We start from the raw sequence: 18,203 nt of genomic DNA, 5'->3' as shown, positions 1-18,203 counted from the left end.
AAAGAATTTATATTATATAAATTATATAAATTAATATTAAAGATTAATATTTAATTAGTAGTACAAAGTTTTAAAAGCTCAATAAAGCAGTAAGGGTTAGAATAGAGATAAATGAGTTTGTTTTAGAAATTTAACAGAAATATTAGGTATTAAAAGAGAGAGCATTAAAGGAGACTCTAGGAGGCCTGTTAGGCGTCAGAGAGGCACAACCCATAGTGCACAGGAGCTGAAATAGAGGCAGACGAAAGAGCCACGTGAGAGGCGGGGCAAGGGCTGGGCTGGTGGGGGCACTCACTTGAAAGGGTGACCCTCGTCGGTTTTCTGCACAGCTTGTAAAACAGACTTGTAGATGCGGAAACTGATGGTGGCTGAGAGCGCAGCAAGGGCCAGGTAGGCCACGACACTCACAACGCTGAACTGGGTCAGGGAGAAGAGTAGCAGCAGGAAGCTCCCAAACACTATCCCCGTCTGCTTGATGTCCCTCCAGTACAGCAGGTCAATAGCTGTAGGGAGGAGACACACACACACACACCAGTTAGCACTGGCAGTGCCACCGTGGGAGCTGTTGCAGCCCCTTCCGCAAAGCCGCAGTTGCTACAGGTTCTCACCAGCTTTTGGATTCCTAAACACGGGTGAATAGACACAGCGCTATTCCCAGGGCACTTACTGTCATCCCATTTTGCTTTGGAAGAATCTTTTCTATCCCTGAGGTCAATCAGTAAATTCACAGATAAGACTAGGCTGTTGAACCTCCAGTGACAATATCTCTATGAGTGAATCTCAGTGGGCTACATCTGTACAGTGGCCTAAATTATGTGACTTTGAAACAAGATTGAAAATTCAGAGGACTCTGTGAAGTTCCTGTTCTCTTCTTTTGGATGGCATTGATTGTACACATCTTGATGCCCTGTTTACAATTCAGTGTCTCAGTGGTGGCCCGTAGATGAGCACATCAGTCATACACATGGCCCTGCTGCTGAGAAGGGGCAGCAACAAGGAAAACAGAGGTTCTGGAGAAGTGGAACCTTCAGAAGCACGGCAGCAGGTCTGGGAGACCCCAGCTAATGTCAAAGGCTTCTGAATAGAGATATGGTCTGCCTCCAAAATGAGCAAAACTGAAGGGTTAGTAGCTGTCTCAAGAATCCCTGGAATTTGGATTAAACCATTTTGTAATCATATGATTTGTTCACTTACATTCTTGTGACTTAAAAAATCTGGAATACAAGCTTGAAAATCTAAATCACACCTATCATTCAGTTATTTGCCTCTTTCAACTCAGAAACAAAAAATTAAATTCAAAAGAATAAAGCCATGGTGCTTCAAATATGATACAAAATGGAAATATTTTAAATATTCCAGTCACTAGATTATGAAAAAAGCATAGAAAACTTGCTGGAGAATGTACGCAAATTTATTCTTCAATTAGGCAAGTAACAAATGGTTTCTTTCTTTTCAGGCAGAGAAGAGGAATCTTTGGGAAGACATGACACAAGAAACCCCTGGGCCCCTGAGGGTAGATGACAGAAGTGGGAGAAGAAGGGATCTCCACAGGAGCCTGGCTCCTCCCTGGGTGTGAGTGGCTCTGGAGACAACAAATTGAGGTAAGCCTAGGCCTAAGTCTAGACCAGTAGGCCTAAAGGCTCCTGGGGGCTAGGAGCCTCTTAGTATTTATTCTGTTAAGTGTAGGGGAGTGGGGAAGGAGAATAAAAAGGAGACTAAAACATCACCATTACCTGCAGTGTTACCTCTTCCACATTTGCTCATTTATTCAGTATTTATTGAGCAAGTACTAAGTGCCATGCTTTGCGCTAAGTGCCAGGTATATCAAAATAAATGAATTGTTTAAAAAAGAAAACTTATATGTAAATAAATTGTAATCTTCTGTTTTATGATGCCCACAGATTCCCATGGCAGACACGTTTAGAAATAAACACATTATAAGACAGCATGATCTGTGCTATGGGGGTACACAGTGCTAGGGATGGTAGGCTTACCCATCCCTGAGATGATGTAAAGGGGCACGGAGACACTGCAAGTAGTTTTCAGGCAAAGAGGAGACAGAATTTGCTATTTTCAAGTGAATCCCCACTTAACAAATTGCATAACACCTGTTAAAAATGATGTGGCCTCTAGAAAAAACCTTCTGAATCTCTGGACCCCTGTTCAAACAGCCCAAGAATGGCAGGCACCAGGTAGGGGCTTCACTAGAAGAAGCTGTGGGCAGAGAACATTAACTGTTAACTAAGTAACGTTAGTTTGGTGTAGGGTAATTACACAACAGGTTTTTCAATCAACTTGATAAAACTGCCGGAGGTTTCTAATTGGGAGGTCAACAAAAGTTTTTTCTTAAAACATCAATGGATGTTGATTCTGGGTACTTTGTGACATGATTCTCTATTTACACAGATTCTGAAATGTTCAAAGCACTTTCAGATATTAGTTCATTTAAACCTCACAATAAACTCCATTATACAGGTGTACAACAGGCAAGGAAACTAGAAGTTAAGAAACTCGCACACTGACTATTTAATAGGAGAAACAAGATCAAACCCTAAGTTTGATGCTTTTTTCAAAAAAGAGTTGCCTCTCTCATGTTATGTGGTTGAATGTTAACTGTCCCCAAAGTATGCAAAATTAATTTGGGGCAACTTGATTATATTTCAATCTGCTTCCAGAGCTAGATATTTATAGTGAATTTTTTTTTGTAAGGGCAATCAAGTCATTATCAACAGTAAACAGTTATTGGTCATCTGTTTATTTAGTAAGCACAGGAATGAAGAGATCATAACATTTTGTTCCTGCTTTTATGTAACTTAAGATCTAGATGGGAAGACGGAACATTCATTTTTTTTTTTTTTTAAATGCTGCATCAATGCCAATATACCTTGTGTTGTCAGAGGTGGCAAAAGTTGAGTTCAAGGAAGGGACAGTACTGGAATTGACGAAAGAGGTTGTGGGATGGTTTGAGAATGTGGCGAACAATTTGTTAGGGAGATGGGGTGGATAAAGGGAAATATTATGAAGGATTAGTTGACAAGAATGGTGACCAATTAGCTGTGGGAGAAAGGATGAAGAACTAATTAAGGGCGAAAGCAACATTTCAAAGCTGGGTGACAGAGTGATTAGTATCACTGACAAAAATAGGAAATCTGAGGGAGAACTGGTTTGGGAAAAAGCTAACACTTGTTTTTATACCTCCAGGTTCTGCTGTGATGACATCAAGCAGGGCATTTTGACACAGCCTGGGGCAGAGATGGGACAGGGATCACAAATGAGATGTAACTGACAATTACACCCAATACTTATTAATTTTTTAGAGGCTTGGAAATAAAATGATTTCTTTTTATAGGCTTTGTCACAGTAGCCCCGAGTTAAAATGGACAGTAATATCCATGCGATATTCAGATGGATATGTACAGTAGAGGTTTGGAAGTGCAGGACTGGCATTTAGCTAAGAGGGTTGAACATTCACATTTGGGTGTATTCTGAGTAGAAATGATGATTGAAGCCGTGAAAGTAGAGGAAACCTCCAAGAGAGGAGAAACTAACGGATGTAATAAGGGATGAACCATAGTTAAGGATTCAAAGGATTGAGTAAAGCTGTAAAAGGAGTCCTGTTTGGGTATTAGAAAGGGTCCCACAAGAGTGTTGGGTTAGGGCAGTCAAGAAGAAGGAAACTGGGCTTCCCTGGTGGCACAGTGGTTGAGAATCTGCCTGCTAATGCAGGGGACACGGGTTCGAGCCCTGGTCTGGGAAGATCTCACATGCCGCGGAGCAGCTGGGCCCGTGAGCCACAACTACTGAGCCTGCGCATCTGGAGCCTGTGCTCCGCAACAAGAGAGGCCGCGATAGTGAGAGGCCCGCGCACTGCAATGAAGAGTGGCCCCCTCTTGCCACAACTAGAGAAAGCCCTCGCACGGAAACGAAGACCCAACACAGCCAAAAATAAATAAATAAATTAATTAATTAAAATGAATAGTGCTTTAAAAAAAAAAAAAGAAGGAAACTTCCAAAAGAAAGGGGTTGGCAGTAAAGAAGAAGGAAACTTTCAGAAGGGGTAGGCTACAGTGTGGAATGCGGTAGATGCAATGAGGGAAATGAGAAATGAGAAAGGACCACTGGTTTTGAAGACTGGGGAGTCACGCATAACTGGGGGGAGAGTGGTGTTAGGTGCTAGTGAGGATGGAAGCCCTATTGTAAAGGTTTGGGTCGGGTCAGTGGTGGGAAGTTCAAAGTAATAAAGAAGATGGTAAAGAAAATGGTAGTTTTGGGAGTAGTAACAAGCAAATCTTAAGGTTGAGCAAACCTGGGAATGTTAGTGAAAAGGGAGGAGTGAAGATCCCCGGAAAGAGAAGATATTTGTTTGAGCAAAGTCTCAGAGAAGGCGGGGAATGGATGGGATCAGTCACAGCTCTTTCTTTTCAAAGAAGGAAGAATGACAGGGTGGGTAAGGATGGAAGAACATTTTGTCAAAGTATTGGTGTGGCTACAGATATATGTTGAGGTGGATAGGGAATAATATCAAGTGGCTCGGGGTAGATTTATTCAAGTTTTCCCTGGAAAATGAGTCATGAGGTCCTCCTGAGACTGAGGAGAATAGGGGTAGGGATTGAAGAGATTAGGAGAGGTCCAGACCTGCGTTGTTCAATATAGTAGTGATAAGTCACAGTAGCTACTGGGCACTTGAAATGTGGCTAGTCTCAATTAAAACATATTGCAAGTGTAAAGTACATGTCAGATTTCCGACTTAGTACAAAAAGGATGTAAAAGGTATCTCATTAATGCTTTTTATATTGATTTTCTGTTGTTGAAAGGCTAATACTCTAGATATGCTGGATTAAATACAGTATATTATCAAAAGTAATTTTACCTGTTTCTTTTTACTTCTTATTTTTTTTTTAATAAATTTATTTATTTTTGGCTGCATTGGGTCTTTGTTGCTGTGCGTGGGCTTTTCTCTAGTTGCAGAGAGTGGGGGTTACTCTTTGTTGCGGTGCTTGGGCTGCTTGTTGCGCTGGCTTCTCTTGTTGCGGAGCACGGGCTCTACATGGGCTTCAGTAGTTGTGGCACGTGGGCTCAGTAGTTGTGGCTCTTGGGCTCTAGAGCACAGGCTCAGTAGTTGTGGCACACAGGCTTAGTTGCTCCGCGGCATGTGGGATCTTCCCGGACCAGGGCTCGAACCCATGTCTCCTGCGTTGGCAGGCAAATTCTTAACCACTGCGCCACCAGGGAAGCCCTCTTTTTACTTTTTAATGTGACCACTAGAAAATTTTTAATTATATATGTGGTTCACATTATATTTCTATTGGACAATGCTGATCTAGAAAAATACAGTAGGACTCAAAAAGAAATTAATAAAAGGGCTTCCAGGAAGTAAAGAGGGTTTGGTTAAAGTCAAGGATCTCTGTGGATCCAGTCAACAGGGTTAGAGGTTCTGATCTGTGGATTGTGGGGCTGGTCCAGATTTGTGAACTGGCATAGTTAGAGGAGTCAAAGATCCAAAAGGACAGAATTGAAATGAACAACCTTGGGCTCAGGCTGGGAATGACAAGCAGTGAAGACCTTTGCGAACTGATGCGCTGGGAGAATGGCAAGGGCTGTGTGTGGCCAGAGTGCCGGCAAACTGCCTGAAGCCCTGATGATTCAGTGGGAAGGGTAGGAAGTGATGAAGTGTGATCACAGAAGAGAGTTTCTGTGTCCCCAAGCTGCTGTATAAATGCTGATTTTTCACATTTTAATTTTGCTTAGAGTGATGTAAACTTGTGTAGGAAGCTTTATAGTATCTGGTCCAGAAAAATGGGTATTTGAATAAAGCTTCCTTAGAATCCAAGTAAGAAAAACATAAGTATCTCTGTAACTGCAGCAAATTATCACTAGTAGCCTTTGGATACAGCAGTAGATAGCTTGTCTCTTTCAATATCCTCCTAATACAGGAAGGCTAGGTGAGAGTTTAAACAGCTGAGTACACATTCACTAAGCGTACTCACTGGGACAGGTAAATTACTGTATTGTGTTGCCAATTATAAAAATTAAATTACTTTGCTAAAAACCAAGGAGCAATGCAATGAAATGGGAGATCAGTGTGTTCTACCAATCTAATAAATAGACTGGGCTTGGTGAGCGCATCCTTGTCCCCAAACCACATGTGGGAGCATACACTGCAGCCTGCCTGGGGCTGACTTAGAAGGGTGGGCTGGCTGATTTGGCAGATTTGAAGAATCCTAATCTCAAATGCTGAAATCAGTGCTACTCTCATTTCCATAATCCAGGCAAGAATAGAACAATAAAATAGAAGAAGTGATCCAAGGTTTGAATTAATACCTAAATGGAAATAAAATTCAATGTCAAATTTCTAGAAAGAAAGCCCTTTGCTGCAGTCTAAAGTTTTTTGGATTGGGACATTATTTTAAATGTATTGAATTAAATGATCCAATAGTGACTCTAGCATTCAGAAAGTATATCAAAAATGTATGAACTGAAAAGACAGTGGTGCAGCTATTCATATTTTATTTATAAGGCAAAATGTGGATAATATATAAAATGGCAATAAATTGTGCACAATTATCTACATTACTGCACCATATTCTTAAATGTATTTATTTATATTTCATCTTGGTCCAAAAAAGATTTCAGGGAGCATTGCACCACTTGCTATGTGACAAATTAATGCTACTTTTTCAAAGGCCAGGTCAGAAAATATGTGAAATTCCTGTTCACAAATGATATCAGCATTTCATCAAAAGAAGTGTTGAAAAATGATATGCTTTGACTTTTATATTTACTTTTCAGCAAGTCTCCAATAATTTACTACCTTGTGAAAAGGATTACAAAGCTAGAAAACCCTCAGTTCTTTACAACTCAGTGTCTAAAGCAGTGATAGAAAAGCCCATTACTCTGATTTTTGTTAGGCAAATAAAATATCAGCACAAAAAGTTAACAATAACAGTAGTAACTTTTTCTACTTTATTCCCTCATTTTGCCATCAAACTAGAGAAACATAATGGAAATAGATGTAATAAAATACTTTAAACATACACAGAGACCTTCAAAGATGACATCTTCTGGTCAACTAATCCATGAGTTTCATTTGCCATGAAACAGTCTCCTACATAAGGTAAAAAGTTAAAAGGTAATCCAGGAGCCCTGAGCCCAGAGAGGAAATTGCTAGAAGACACTTTTGCAGATAAGACTCTTGCAGTGATTCCATTTTCTAGGTCCTTCCTTCACATCTTTTAAATGCAGCCAATCTGACTGTCAAGAGAAAAATGCCAACATTATTTTCTAGATGGTTAAGTAATTCTGTGGATGTTTTGAAAGGGAATATATGTTAAGCCTGGTGCTTCGTGTAAATAGTAAAAGAGCACAGCATTTAACCCACACAGATGATCTTCTACTCTAATCAGCTTTGGCAGAACAATGAGAAATGAAGGATTTTATTGCCAAAGCCACGGCTAGCAACAATCTCTGGGACTTTTATTCCATGGGAGACAAAAGCAAACACGTTCTTCTAATGACTACCCTTCAGATTAGACTGATGGCATAAACTACGTTTATACTCATGAAGGATTTACCATTTTCCCGGGTTTAACAGCTGAATGTGATTCCTGTTTGCTAGTTCTAACTACTAGGACCATATTCCATGCTGTGAAATTAACACAATGATGCTTAAGCCATTGTCACCTTGGTAGCGTAGGCCTGGCCAGGAAATGAACCAGTAGGGCCCAGTATTTAAGACTGGGTGGTCAGCTTCTCCTGCTAAACCTCCAGCAAATAGGCTCATTTAGGATTAAAGGAAGACACGGCCATATGGAGAGAAAGACAGGCTTTGGGCACATGGTAGTTGAGGGAGGCACACAGAAAGATTTTCAAGGTATTGAATAATGAATGTCTTTGTGTGCTTTTTCTTTCTTGAATAAGCTTTCTGACTGGATCAAAATACAAAACTGTTCATTGGTTGGTTTGTATCAGTCATAATTAGCCACAAAATCTTAAGTCTGGGCCATACCTTCTTAAAATCCATCACTGTATTGGAATAGAGGGTAGACTGCTGTTGGTTCTCTCTTTTTTAAAGAATATATTTAAAAATTTTGACAAAGACCATAATGGCTAAAATATTTCTTGAACTAAAAAGATATAAGACGAGGAAAAGGAATGATCTCTCACTGTACCTTCGTTCTGTTCAATAAAATATTATGTCCTTCCTGACCCCTATTATCGCTAGATTTGATCTGCAGTTTGGTGAAATGATTCTGAAGGCAGGACATAAAATATGACTACATGTGAAGTATGCCCATTGTGAAATGGGTATAACTGCAATAAATTCTAAACATTAAAACCTATTACATTTGTACTTTTTCTTTTTTTCTTTTGATTTTTTTCTTTATTTTTGTCTGTTTTTTTTTTTAACTTCTTTATTGGAGTATAATTGCTTCACAATGTTGTGTTAGTTTCTGCTGTATAACAAAGGGAATGTATCAGCTGTATGTGTACATATATCCCCATATCCCCTCCTTCTTGCTCTCCCTCCCACCCTCCCTATCCCACCCCTCTAGGTGATCACAAAGCACCGAGCTGATCTCCCTGTGCTATGCAGCTGCTTCCCACTAGCTGTCTATTTTATATTTGGTAGCGTATACATATCAATGATACTCTCTCACTTCGTCCCAGCTTACCCTTCCCCCTCCCCGTGTCCTCAAGTCCATTCTCTACTTTTCATTTGTTCAACATTAACACCAGTTTGGGCAAAGAACTTATAAGTAATGCTTGAATTATTTTCCCCCTTTGGCAACACAAGAAATAAGGAAGAATTTAAGGATTTTATCTTGTGAAACAGTAAGATAATTGCTCAGATTTAAGTTTATAGCTCAAACATACTTGGGGGAAATAGAACTCTATACTTCTAAGTTCTAAAACTCCTAACAATTTTATTTTCTTATTTGAAATATATGCTATAAATTTAGAATACAATTATAATGATCAAGGTTTTAATGTAGTTATTATCTATCACATAGGCAGAAGATGGCTTTTAAAGAATTATTAATGTCAAATTCCTAGCACTCAAATTGTGAGCTTAATTATAAGGTAGTCATGTTTCTTTTAATGGCTGTGTGTACTTTCATAAGAACTGAAAAGGTGACAATATGTAAATATTAATACATGGTCAAATATTCACACAACTTAGGACATCAGGTTGAGAAGGATGGGATATTTGGTGGTGATGTAAATTTAATTAGCTTTCATTAGATTTTAGAATTCTATTTTAAGTGAACTTAAAATAGATCAATTCACAGATTCTGTTCCTGAATGTATTAATTATTCTAAAGAGGAAAAACAATTGAGTAAAGAATATAATTTCAAATACTATAAGAAGAAAGTGGGAGGGAGGTAAGGAATCATTTTAAAAATGATGAAGAAGGAAGGGCCTGCTGAATATGACAGAAGATTTCATCCACAACCCCTATTGATGTATGGTAATCATAATTAACGCTTTTGTGATGGCATATCAGGAATATTATTGTTTTTAATGAAAGAAATATTAATTCATGGAAATATGAGAAAAACCATAGATTTGAAGATGTGGATTTAGCATGGCATTTCTGTCAATCTTTCTCATCCATGGTGGCTCTTCCTTTAAAAAAAAAAAAAAAACAAGACACTGCAGAGAGTCCATCTGTACAGTCTAAAACCAAAACATGTAATAAAAAATGATTCTAACCTATTGATGTTTATCATAGTCTTTTTCTTAATTTTAGTAAGGAATAGCTCATAATGTAAAGAAACATATATTTGAAGTTCAGCAATTCTTTCATGCCAGTTTCTCCCATTAAATTATTTTAAATACTTTTTGAGATATGTACAATCTTGTTTAATAAAAGCTGTTTTTGTTCCCTACCTAGTTCTATAGATTCATTTTATATGGTATACAGATATTGGAAGATATTCAGCAAATACTAACATTAATTAACTCTAGGTGGTAGGACTCTGGATGATTTGTGGCTTTCATTTGAAACTCTTTGTAGAAATGGAAATTTTCATAATGTGCATGTATTATTTTTAGAAAACCAATAAGGCCATTATTCTACCCCCAAATTTTGAAATATTCCCTTATAAAGATTCTCTTGAAAATGATAATACATTGTGAAAAAGGAGAATTTTATTTTTCAACAGAGTAATAACTACCTACGTTTGGTATATTATCTGTACAATGAGAGTTTCGTTTCATTAAAAAAAAATCCCTAGATCCTCAGCTAAGCCAGTTTTCCCATTAGACCTCATTAGAATCTGCAGAGAGGGAGTTTGTAAATGAAATTATTTATGCTGTAATGTTTGCACAAGTATTCTAATAATACTGAATCCAAATAAAATGCTGTTTTTGATAAAAGGTGGGATTGGTCTGCCTTTATGTCTGTGTGTAAAATCGTCTTTATTAAATGCCATTTTCAAAATACAAGCATTTCTTTCAATTCCTGTGGCTACAACAGACATTTCTTCTGTGTATTTGGGGAGGCTTGGCCGTTTTGAACTAGCACCTTTGAGAACAGACTACCCTCAAGAGTGTTTCCACAGAGAACTGTAGGCCAGCATAAAAATTTCAAAATATTTTATTTTCTAACAAAATCAGAAACATGTGAGATTATATTCTCTGGAAAGTGTTTCGCCCTTCACTATTTTACAGGCAGGGGAACCTGTAAGTACAAAATGCTGCCACGTGCAGTAAAGTGGGAGCTGACCACTAGCCTCAGCCCCCCACATTGCCAAGTGTCCTGCCCATGAACTTGTCATGCACAGTGATATCTGGAAAACAGCAATCTTTGGAGCACAAGTGAAATGATATGGATAAGTGGTTCTGGTCAAACTTTGTTCCCCTGCCTCAGTACCATTTGGATTCAGGTAGTATAGTAGAGTGGTTAAAAGTGTAGGTTTGGGGATCAGACTGCTCTGCGTTTGGGACCCACCTAAGTCTTAGGGCAAATTACTGGCCATCTCAGCCTTAAAATCCTCAGTTTCATCCTCTATAAAATGAGAGTAACACACTAGTCTCAGGAAGATATGAGATTAAGATATGTAACAAGAGTTTAGGACAATGACCAACACATGGATAATATTGATGGAGAATTTTTAATGATGAGTTGATGATGGGGGTGATGACAACAATGGCATAAACTGGTCAAGATCACTGCCTCAACTGCTCAGTTTTGCTTTGTCTTTAAAGAGGTAACCTGTGTGAAAATATCTTTGAAGGTGTAAAGGAGAGTTCACTTTCTGTAACTCAGCATTAGTGAAAGAAGCAGTGAGCGTTGATAGGAAGAGTTCTGGATTCGCGGCCAGAGTCACCTTTTCATTACTCAACTTGCCACTTATCGAAAAACTTTGGGCAAGTCACTTAACCTCTTTGAGCCTCATGTTGTTCAAGAGTAAACTGAAAAGCTCAAATGAGAAGATGTTTGGCAAAATGAAAACTATGTAAATGTGACGGGTTATTAACACCCCCCATTACCTAGATAATTCACATTTTTAGAAAAACCATTGAGGAAGAAGCCATCTACTTCGGAGGCAGATGGTAGAACAGCAAGAATCAAGGGGCTCTGGGGTCAGACAGCCCTAGGCTTGAATCCAGCCTCTGGCATCACCAGCTGTGTGCCTTGGCAGAAGCCTCAGTTCATCACCTGTAAAATGGGATAATAAAACAACTCACACATCATAGGATTCATGAAGATTAAATGCAATGATGCGAGTAAAGCACTCAGTAAAAGTGCCCAATAAATGTTAATATTTAATAATAATAATACTTAGTAATCTGAAGATTGCCATGTTTTATTAGGTTATTGTCTTATTTCATCTTCACTGAGTAGACTGGGCTTTGGTTTATTAACCAATTGGGTATGAGTATCATTTTTTTAAACCGGAAACAGAATGTGTGCAATGTAGTATAATGTGGACTTCAGTCTCTCTTTAAACATTCTTGTCTACAGCTAAAATCATATATATTAGTAAAATAAATATAAGGTTCCTTTTGCATGTATACTACAGTCTTTAGGACGCATTGTATTAGTTTCGGTACAGTCTTCATGACATATCCAATGGGCTGCAAATTTCTCCATGGAATTGTTTAACATGGAGGAAACAGAAACTCACTTTTATTCCCTTTTCCAAGCAAAACTTTCACTTCTTAATACCTTCAGAGGACATTATCAACAAAGTCAATACTTACTTCTTTTAACTGCATTCACAGCTGTTCCTTGATCACACCCATTTCATCATTTGTACACTAGACCTTGCTCTGCTGGTCTATGGATTGGGCTAAGAATTATTACACATGAGTGGCTTCAACCCTGATTATGTATTAAATTCACTTGAGGAGCTTTTGAAACATACTGATGCTTGGCTCAACTGAATCAGAACCTCTAGGGGTGGGGTCTAGGCATCCTTCGTGGTTTTTAAGGTTTCCCAGGTGATACTAATATGCAGCCAGTGTTAAGAACAACTGTTTTTGATAATGAGGGAACTAAAATGAAGAAGATGCTAAACAAGAATCTTACGGTAGATTTTAGTTTAGGTGAAAGTTCTCCTAGTGGGGAGAAACGGGAATAATTTACTTATTATTTCTCTTTTATGCCTACAAACCCACCCACCCAGTTATTAGTTAATTTTCAGGATAATGGCTGTATTCTATCTGACAAAAGGAAATCAATGGTACTGAACACTATCAAAGGTCACAGAGTATGAAAGACCCTCAAAGATCGTGCGTTAATCTTCGTAAGCAGCTGTACAGTGGAAATGAAAACGACTGTCTTCAATGGACAAATTATGGCATTCTGTGTTATTTTCTGATTATAAATGTCCACATTTTTTAACCCCCCCCCAGTGAGAATGTCAACTGAGGCAAAACACATAGGATTGTGATGAAATAGTGTCTTATATCTTATACAAATAAGGCAGAAAATCTGCCACTTTTGGTACTTACTTTTGCTAAGAATAGAGGAAATCCATAAGCATAGTCTAAAAACCAACTTTGTTATGTCCAACTAAACTTGGTATTCTTTCAAGCCATAGATGTATGTTGAGTGTGTATACGGAATAAACCGGCTGAGTCTAAACACATAACAAGAATGAAATGTTACCAAGAATTTTCACAGCTGCCTCCTGTATAAACCATATGCTAGTTCATGTAGTTTACATCATTCTCTAAAATTATGCCCCCTGAATGGCCGTACATTTCTTATTTCCTGGCATTTAAATTTATTAGGTCCATTTATTTACTTTTGACAGTTGTATTTCCAATAGGCCCACATAATTTGAACTAGACTATTGTATTTTATGTCTTAGCCACCCAACCAACAAATAAGAGACTGAGAAAACATGTTCTTAATTCTGAGGTTCATGTTTACTTTTTCTGTGCTTAAAAGATTTACCAAAGAAAAACTCCTTGGGGCATTAAAGGTGAAAAGACATCCCATTCTTTCTATGATATAACATTACAAGAGGAAGATGCCAGGTTTTAAAAAAAAAAAAATCAGCTTCTGCTCCAGTGTATTCTTGGCCCCCTGAGGGATGCTGCAACCCTGCAGGTTAAGTCAAACGCACCTTCTTCAGAACGATATTTGTTAAATATTAAAAGACACTTCATATTACAAACATCCACGTTTACAACATGTAATTCTTTCTTTCAAAGTCTCTCTTTCTCCTAGTAATCTCACACTGAGCAAGATGAAGGACAGAATCTTAATGTAACAAAGGAGAGATGGAGATGTGTGAAGTATGAGGCTGAATAAAAATGGCTGAAAAGCAATCCAAGCGAGGCTGGAGGGTGGCCACACCCAGTGCTAATATGGACTGTTTCAAAATAAATCTGTTATACCAGAGGGCAACTGGCACTGTTTTTTAACTTCCCTCCATTTGTTCCACATATACCCATTATTAATAAACAGTAGTTACAGGTTACCCCAATGAAAGACAAAAAAACCCTGAAATATTTCAAAGTGAATCATCCTAATATGTGTCTACGCCATCATATTTTCAGGATTTCGAGAGCTATTCTGCATTTCCAGTTTCCTTTGTGTGACCACAAATAATAAGCCTGAAATGGGTGTGTCCCTCTTAAAAGGATGCACTACAGCCTTCTCAGCTAATGGTTCTACCAGGAGATTTCAACCTTTAGGCATAAACTAAATGCACTGGGATGCACGGAACAATAAGAAAGCATTTTAACTCCGGGAATGAGAAGAGATTAAACAAGTACTGAATGATTAAAGGATCCCAAAAGAGCTCCAGGAGGAGGCAAAAGACGCATTATTTAAAATACTAGCGTGACAACAAGAAAACAAAGGGGTGGGGGTGGGGGAATTTTTTTTTAAAAGACAGGACAAGGGGAAAAAACCCACAAAAATCAAACACCATTCACTTTGATTTTTGACAGAACAAGTTTACTCCCCCCATCAGAAAGCTCTTGGGTATAAAGCATGCATAGGTCCCACAGGTGAAATGATGCACAATGGCCGAGTCTGGGTGCCGGCGTTCCCGTGCGCCGCAGGCATGCACAACTGAAATAAAGAGAATACCCTGACTTTTCCAGTTGCTCCAAACACAGTCCATCTTCGTGGAATCGGCGCTGGCCTGCATCGTGCGCGCTTTAGGGGCTCGCCGTTGCTGTCCTCGGGGGCGCCGAGCGAGCACTGAGGCGTCGGTGCCCCGGCTGCAGCGCTGCTCGCAGTGGCCGCGGCTGCAGACAGACTGAGGCTGAACCAGCCGGCGTGCGCCGCGAGGGGCGGGCGCGTCGCGGGCACCGCAGTCTCCGAGGCAGCGAATCAGCGCGGCGCGGTGCGGGGTCGGCCTGCGCGCTCGGGGATGCGGGCGCCGCTAGAGGCGAGAGCGTAGGCTCGCTGCCCGAGAGATGGTGAAGCCGGTTCTTACCCGGAAGGCACAAAAGCTGACGGGGGTGGGAAGTTTGGGAGAAAGAGGAGACAGGGCCAAGGGTAGGGATGAGAGTACAACACTTGGGCTGTTTCTGGGACTTCCTGCCCGGCATGGCATGGTGCTTTTTCTAGAAATGACTTAGAAACCCATGAAACTTGTTGGATAAGACATAGTTGATGGCAGTACAAATCTAAGGCTTTCAGCATCATGTCCCCTAATTGCCGCAGCGCTCACTCACCTTTCCCCCTCCACCCGCCCCCAATTTTTTACATTGTGGTCACACTTTAATTGCTTGACATCTTCCAAACAACTGCCAGATTCTTTCCCTCTTTTGGAATAGTCCACGGCTATCCACAACCTTCCTTGGCAAGCCGCAATCACTGCAAAGAAACCCTGAGGGCTTGTGTCCTCTCCTGTTAACCCCTCTTCCCCAGCTCTGTTTGTGGGTTGAATGAATAAATAATATCAGAATGTGGTGCCAGTAGGCTCCAGATCAAAGCCTTTGGACTCTGACACACGGTGTTATTAGCCACTGCAGTGACCCTCCAAGAGTGGTCAGTTGTGGGGACACCCAAACAGAACTCAGGGAAGCAAAGGGCATTCTTCCTCAACAACATCATATTTGAGATTGAGTGCTGGGGGGTGATGGGCATGGGTGGTGTGTATAATTTGGGAGATAAAGTTGGTTTCCAAGCCCTGTGAGTCAAGGGCTTCGGGTGTCCCCAGTTACAATGCAAATGTTAATGGGAGGAGCAGAAAAAATAGGTAGTAAGCTACTATTCAAATCTTAGCATGAAATATTTTATCAGATTATATTCCAAGGGAGTTGAGAGAATGGACAGGGGATAGGTATGTTTTGATAAGGAAAAGGTATAAATAGCACAGAGAAAGGACTGGAATATAGGTATTTTCTAGGGAAAGAAAGTCCTGGTGGAGGGGACCCTTGAGGAGATAAGACATAGCATGAGGACAAAGGATGCCTTGGGGACCAAAGGGGTATATAGAAGGAAGAGTTCGCACTTCATTTGTTGTAGCATGGCCTTATCTGTTACACAGAATTTCTCTCTCCCTCATGGACAAGTGGAGCCTCCACAATTCCTCTGCAGTTTACAGAGGCATTCCTTCCCATACCCAAATCTACATCTGTACATCCTGTGCCAGCAAGAGCCTAACGACAGTAATCTCAAGGTTATGCTTGTGGACATGATTTATCTTTCATTTTATGAACCATATACACTTTAAAATATGATCTTTATGATCATGCATGTTCTTTCTAGAATAAAAGCCTCCAGAGAAACCAGCTAAGCCTCTGCATATCTTTGTAACACATCTGAAATTATTCTTAAGGAAGCTTAATAAAGAATGATTTCAGAAGGATGATTTGGCACTTCTGGGCATCTGAAGTCTCCTATAAGAGTGGGCTTGTCGGAGCTCCCATGGGGCTGATGGGAAGGAAGAACAGTGACCAAAATATTACACAGCACTTTTCAAACTGACCTGCTCTAGAGGTGCTAGTGACTTTTGTTATATTTATATTCCCTCCCCCCGCCTCCCAATTTTTTCATCATCATGGTCATGTTTGGGAATTCAGTCAGCAAAATGATGAAATGATTGGTACATGATGATGAATTCTCACTGCATGATGTGGGGCTGGGACAAACTGCAAACAGGTGGGGACAAGACTCAGAAGGAGAGAGAAAGGGCTGCCAGGTGGGTTGTTCCTGTCCTGGCCACTTTTCAGTTGGAATCCTTTGGAGCCTTGGCCACTAGGAGGCACTGACAGTCCAATGATAGCCGCAGACATCAGCCTCAGTACAGAAGGTGCCCCAGGTATTTTCTTTTTTTTTTTAACATCTTTATTGGAGTATAAATCCTTCACAATGGTGTGTTAGTTTCTGCTTTGTAAAAAAGTGAATCAGCTATACATATACATATATCCCCATATATCCTTCCTCTTGCATCTCTCTCCCACCCTCCCTATCCCACCCACCTAGGTGGTCACAAAGCACTGTGCTGATCTACCTGTGCTATGAGGCTGCTTCCCACTAGCTATCTATTTTACATTTGGTAGTGTATATATGTCCATGCCACTCTCTCATTTCGTCCCAGCTTACCCTTCCCCCTCCCCATGTCCTCAAGTCCATTCTCTACATCTGCGTCTTTATTCTTGTCCTGCCCCTAGTTTCTTCAGAACCACTTTTTTTTTTTTAGATTCCATATATATGTGTTAGCATATGGTATTTTTTTTTCTCTTTCTGACTTACTTCACTCTGTATGACAGACTCTAGGTCCATCCACCTCACTACAAATAACTCAATTTCATTTCTTTTTATGGCTGAGTAATATTCCATTGTATATATGTGCCACATATTCTTTATCCATTCATCCGATGATGGACACTTAGGTTGCTTCCATGTCCTGGCTATTGTAAATAGAGCTGCAATGAACATTGTGGTACATGACTCTTTTTGAATTATGGTTTTCTCAGGATATATGCCCAGTAGTGGGATTGCTGGGTCGTATGGTAGTTCTATTTTTAGTTTTTTAAGGAACCTGCATACTGTTCTCCATAGTGGCTGTATCAATTTACATTCCCACCAACAGTGCAAGAGGGTTCCCTTTTCTCCACACCCTCTCCAGCATTTATTGTTTGTAGACTTTTTGATGATGGCCATTCTGACTGGTGTGAGGTGATATCTCATTGTAGTTTTGATTTGCATTTCTCTAATGATTAGTCATGTTGAGCATTCTTTCATGTGTTTGTTGGCAATCTGTATATCTTCTTTGGAGAAATGTCTATTTAGGTCTTCTGCCCATTTTTGGATTGGGTTGTTTGTTTTTTATATACTGAGTTGCATGAGCTGCTTGTAAATTTTGGAGGTTAATCCTTTGTCAGTTGCTTCATTTGCAAAAGACCAAAGCAATCTTGAGAAAGAAAAATGGAGCTGGAGGAATCAGGCTCCTGGACTTCAGACTATACTACAAAGCTACAGTAATCAAGACAGTATGGTACTGGCACAAAAACAGAAATATAGATCAATGGAACAGGATAGAAAGCCCAGAGATAAACCCACGCACATATGGTCACCTTATTTTTGATAAAGGAGGCAAGAATATAGAATGGAGAAAAGACAGCCTCTTCAATAAGTGGTGCTGGGAAAACTGGACAGGTACATGTAAAAGTATGAAATTAGAACACTCCCTAAAACCATATACAAAAATAAACTCAAAATGGATTAAAGACCTAAATGTAAGGTCAGACACTATCAAACTCTTAGAGGAAAACATAG

General features: G+C 39.7%; 1 protein-coding gene across 3 annotated transcripts in view; it reads right to left on the bottom strand.

The window, feature by feature from the left end:
* Nucleotides 1-18,203, bottom strand: part of RTN1 (reticulon 1) — a 284,575-nt gene that overhangs the window by 18,104 nt on the left and 248,268 nt on the right. For 2 of the 3 annotated variants that reach the window (XM_082450382.1, XM_082450381.1), the window contains exon 4: nucleotides 296-503. In XM_082450382.1, coding sequence (XP_082306508.1) covers nucleotides 296-503 — 208 coding nt within the window. Of the gene's footprint in view, nucleotides 1-295; nucleotides 504-14,558; nucleotides 14,745-18,203 lie in introns of those variants that run through there. The other variant, XM_082450383.1, reaches the window with a different exon arrangement.

This window comes from Balaenoptera physalus, assembly GCF_965194825.1.
Source record: "Balaenoptera physalus genome assembly, chromosome: 2".
Taxonomy (NCBI): Eukaryota; Metazoa; Chordata; class Mammalia; order Artiodactyla; family Balaenopteridae; genus Balaenoptera; species Balaenoptera physalus.
The sequence above is the reverse complement of the archived record's forward strand: the minus strand, read 5'-3'. Positions and strand labels throughout refer to the sequence as shown.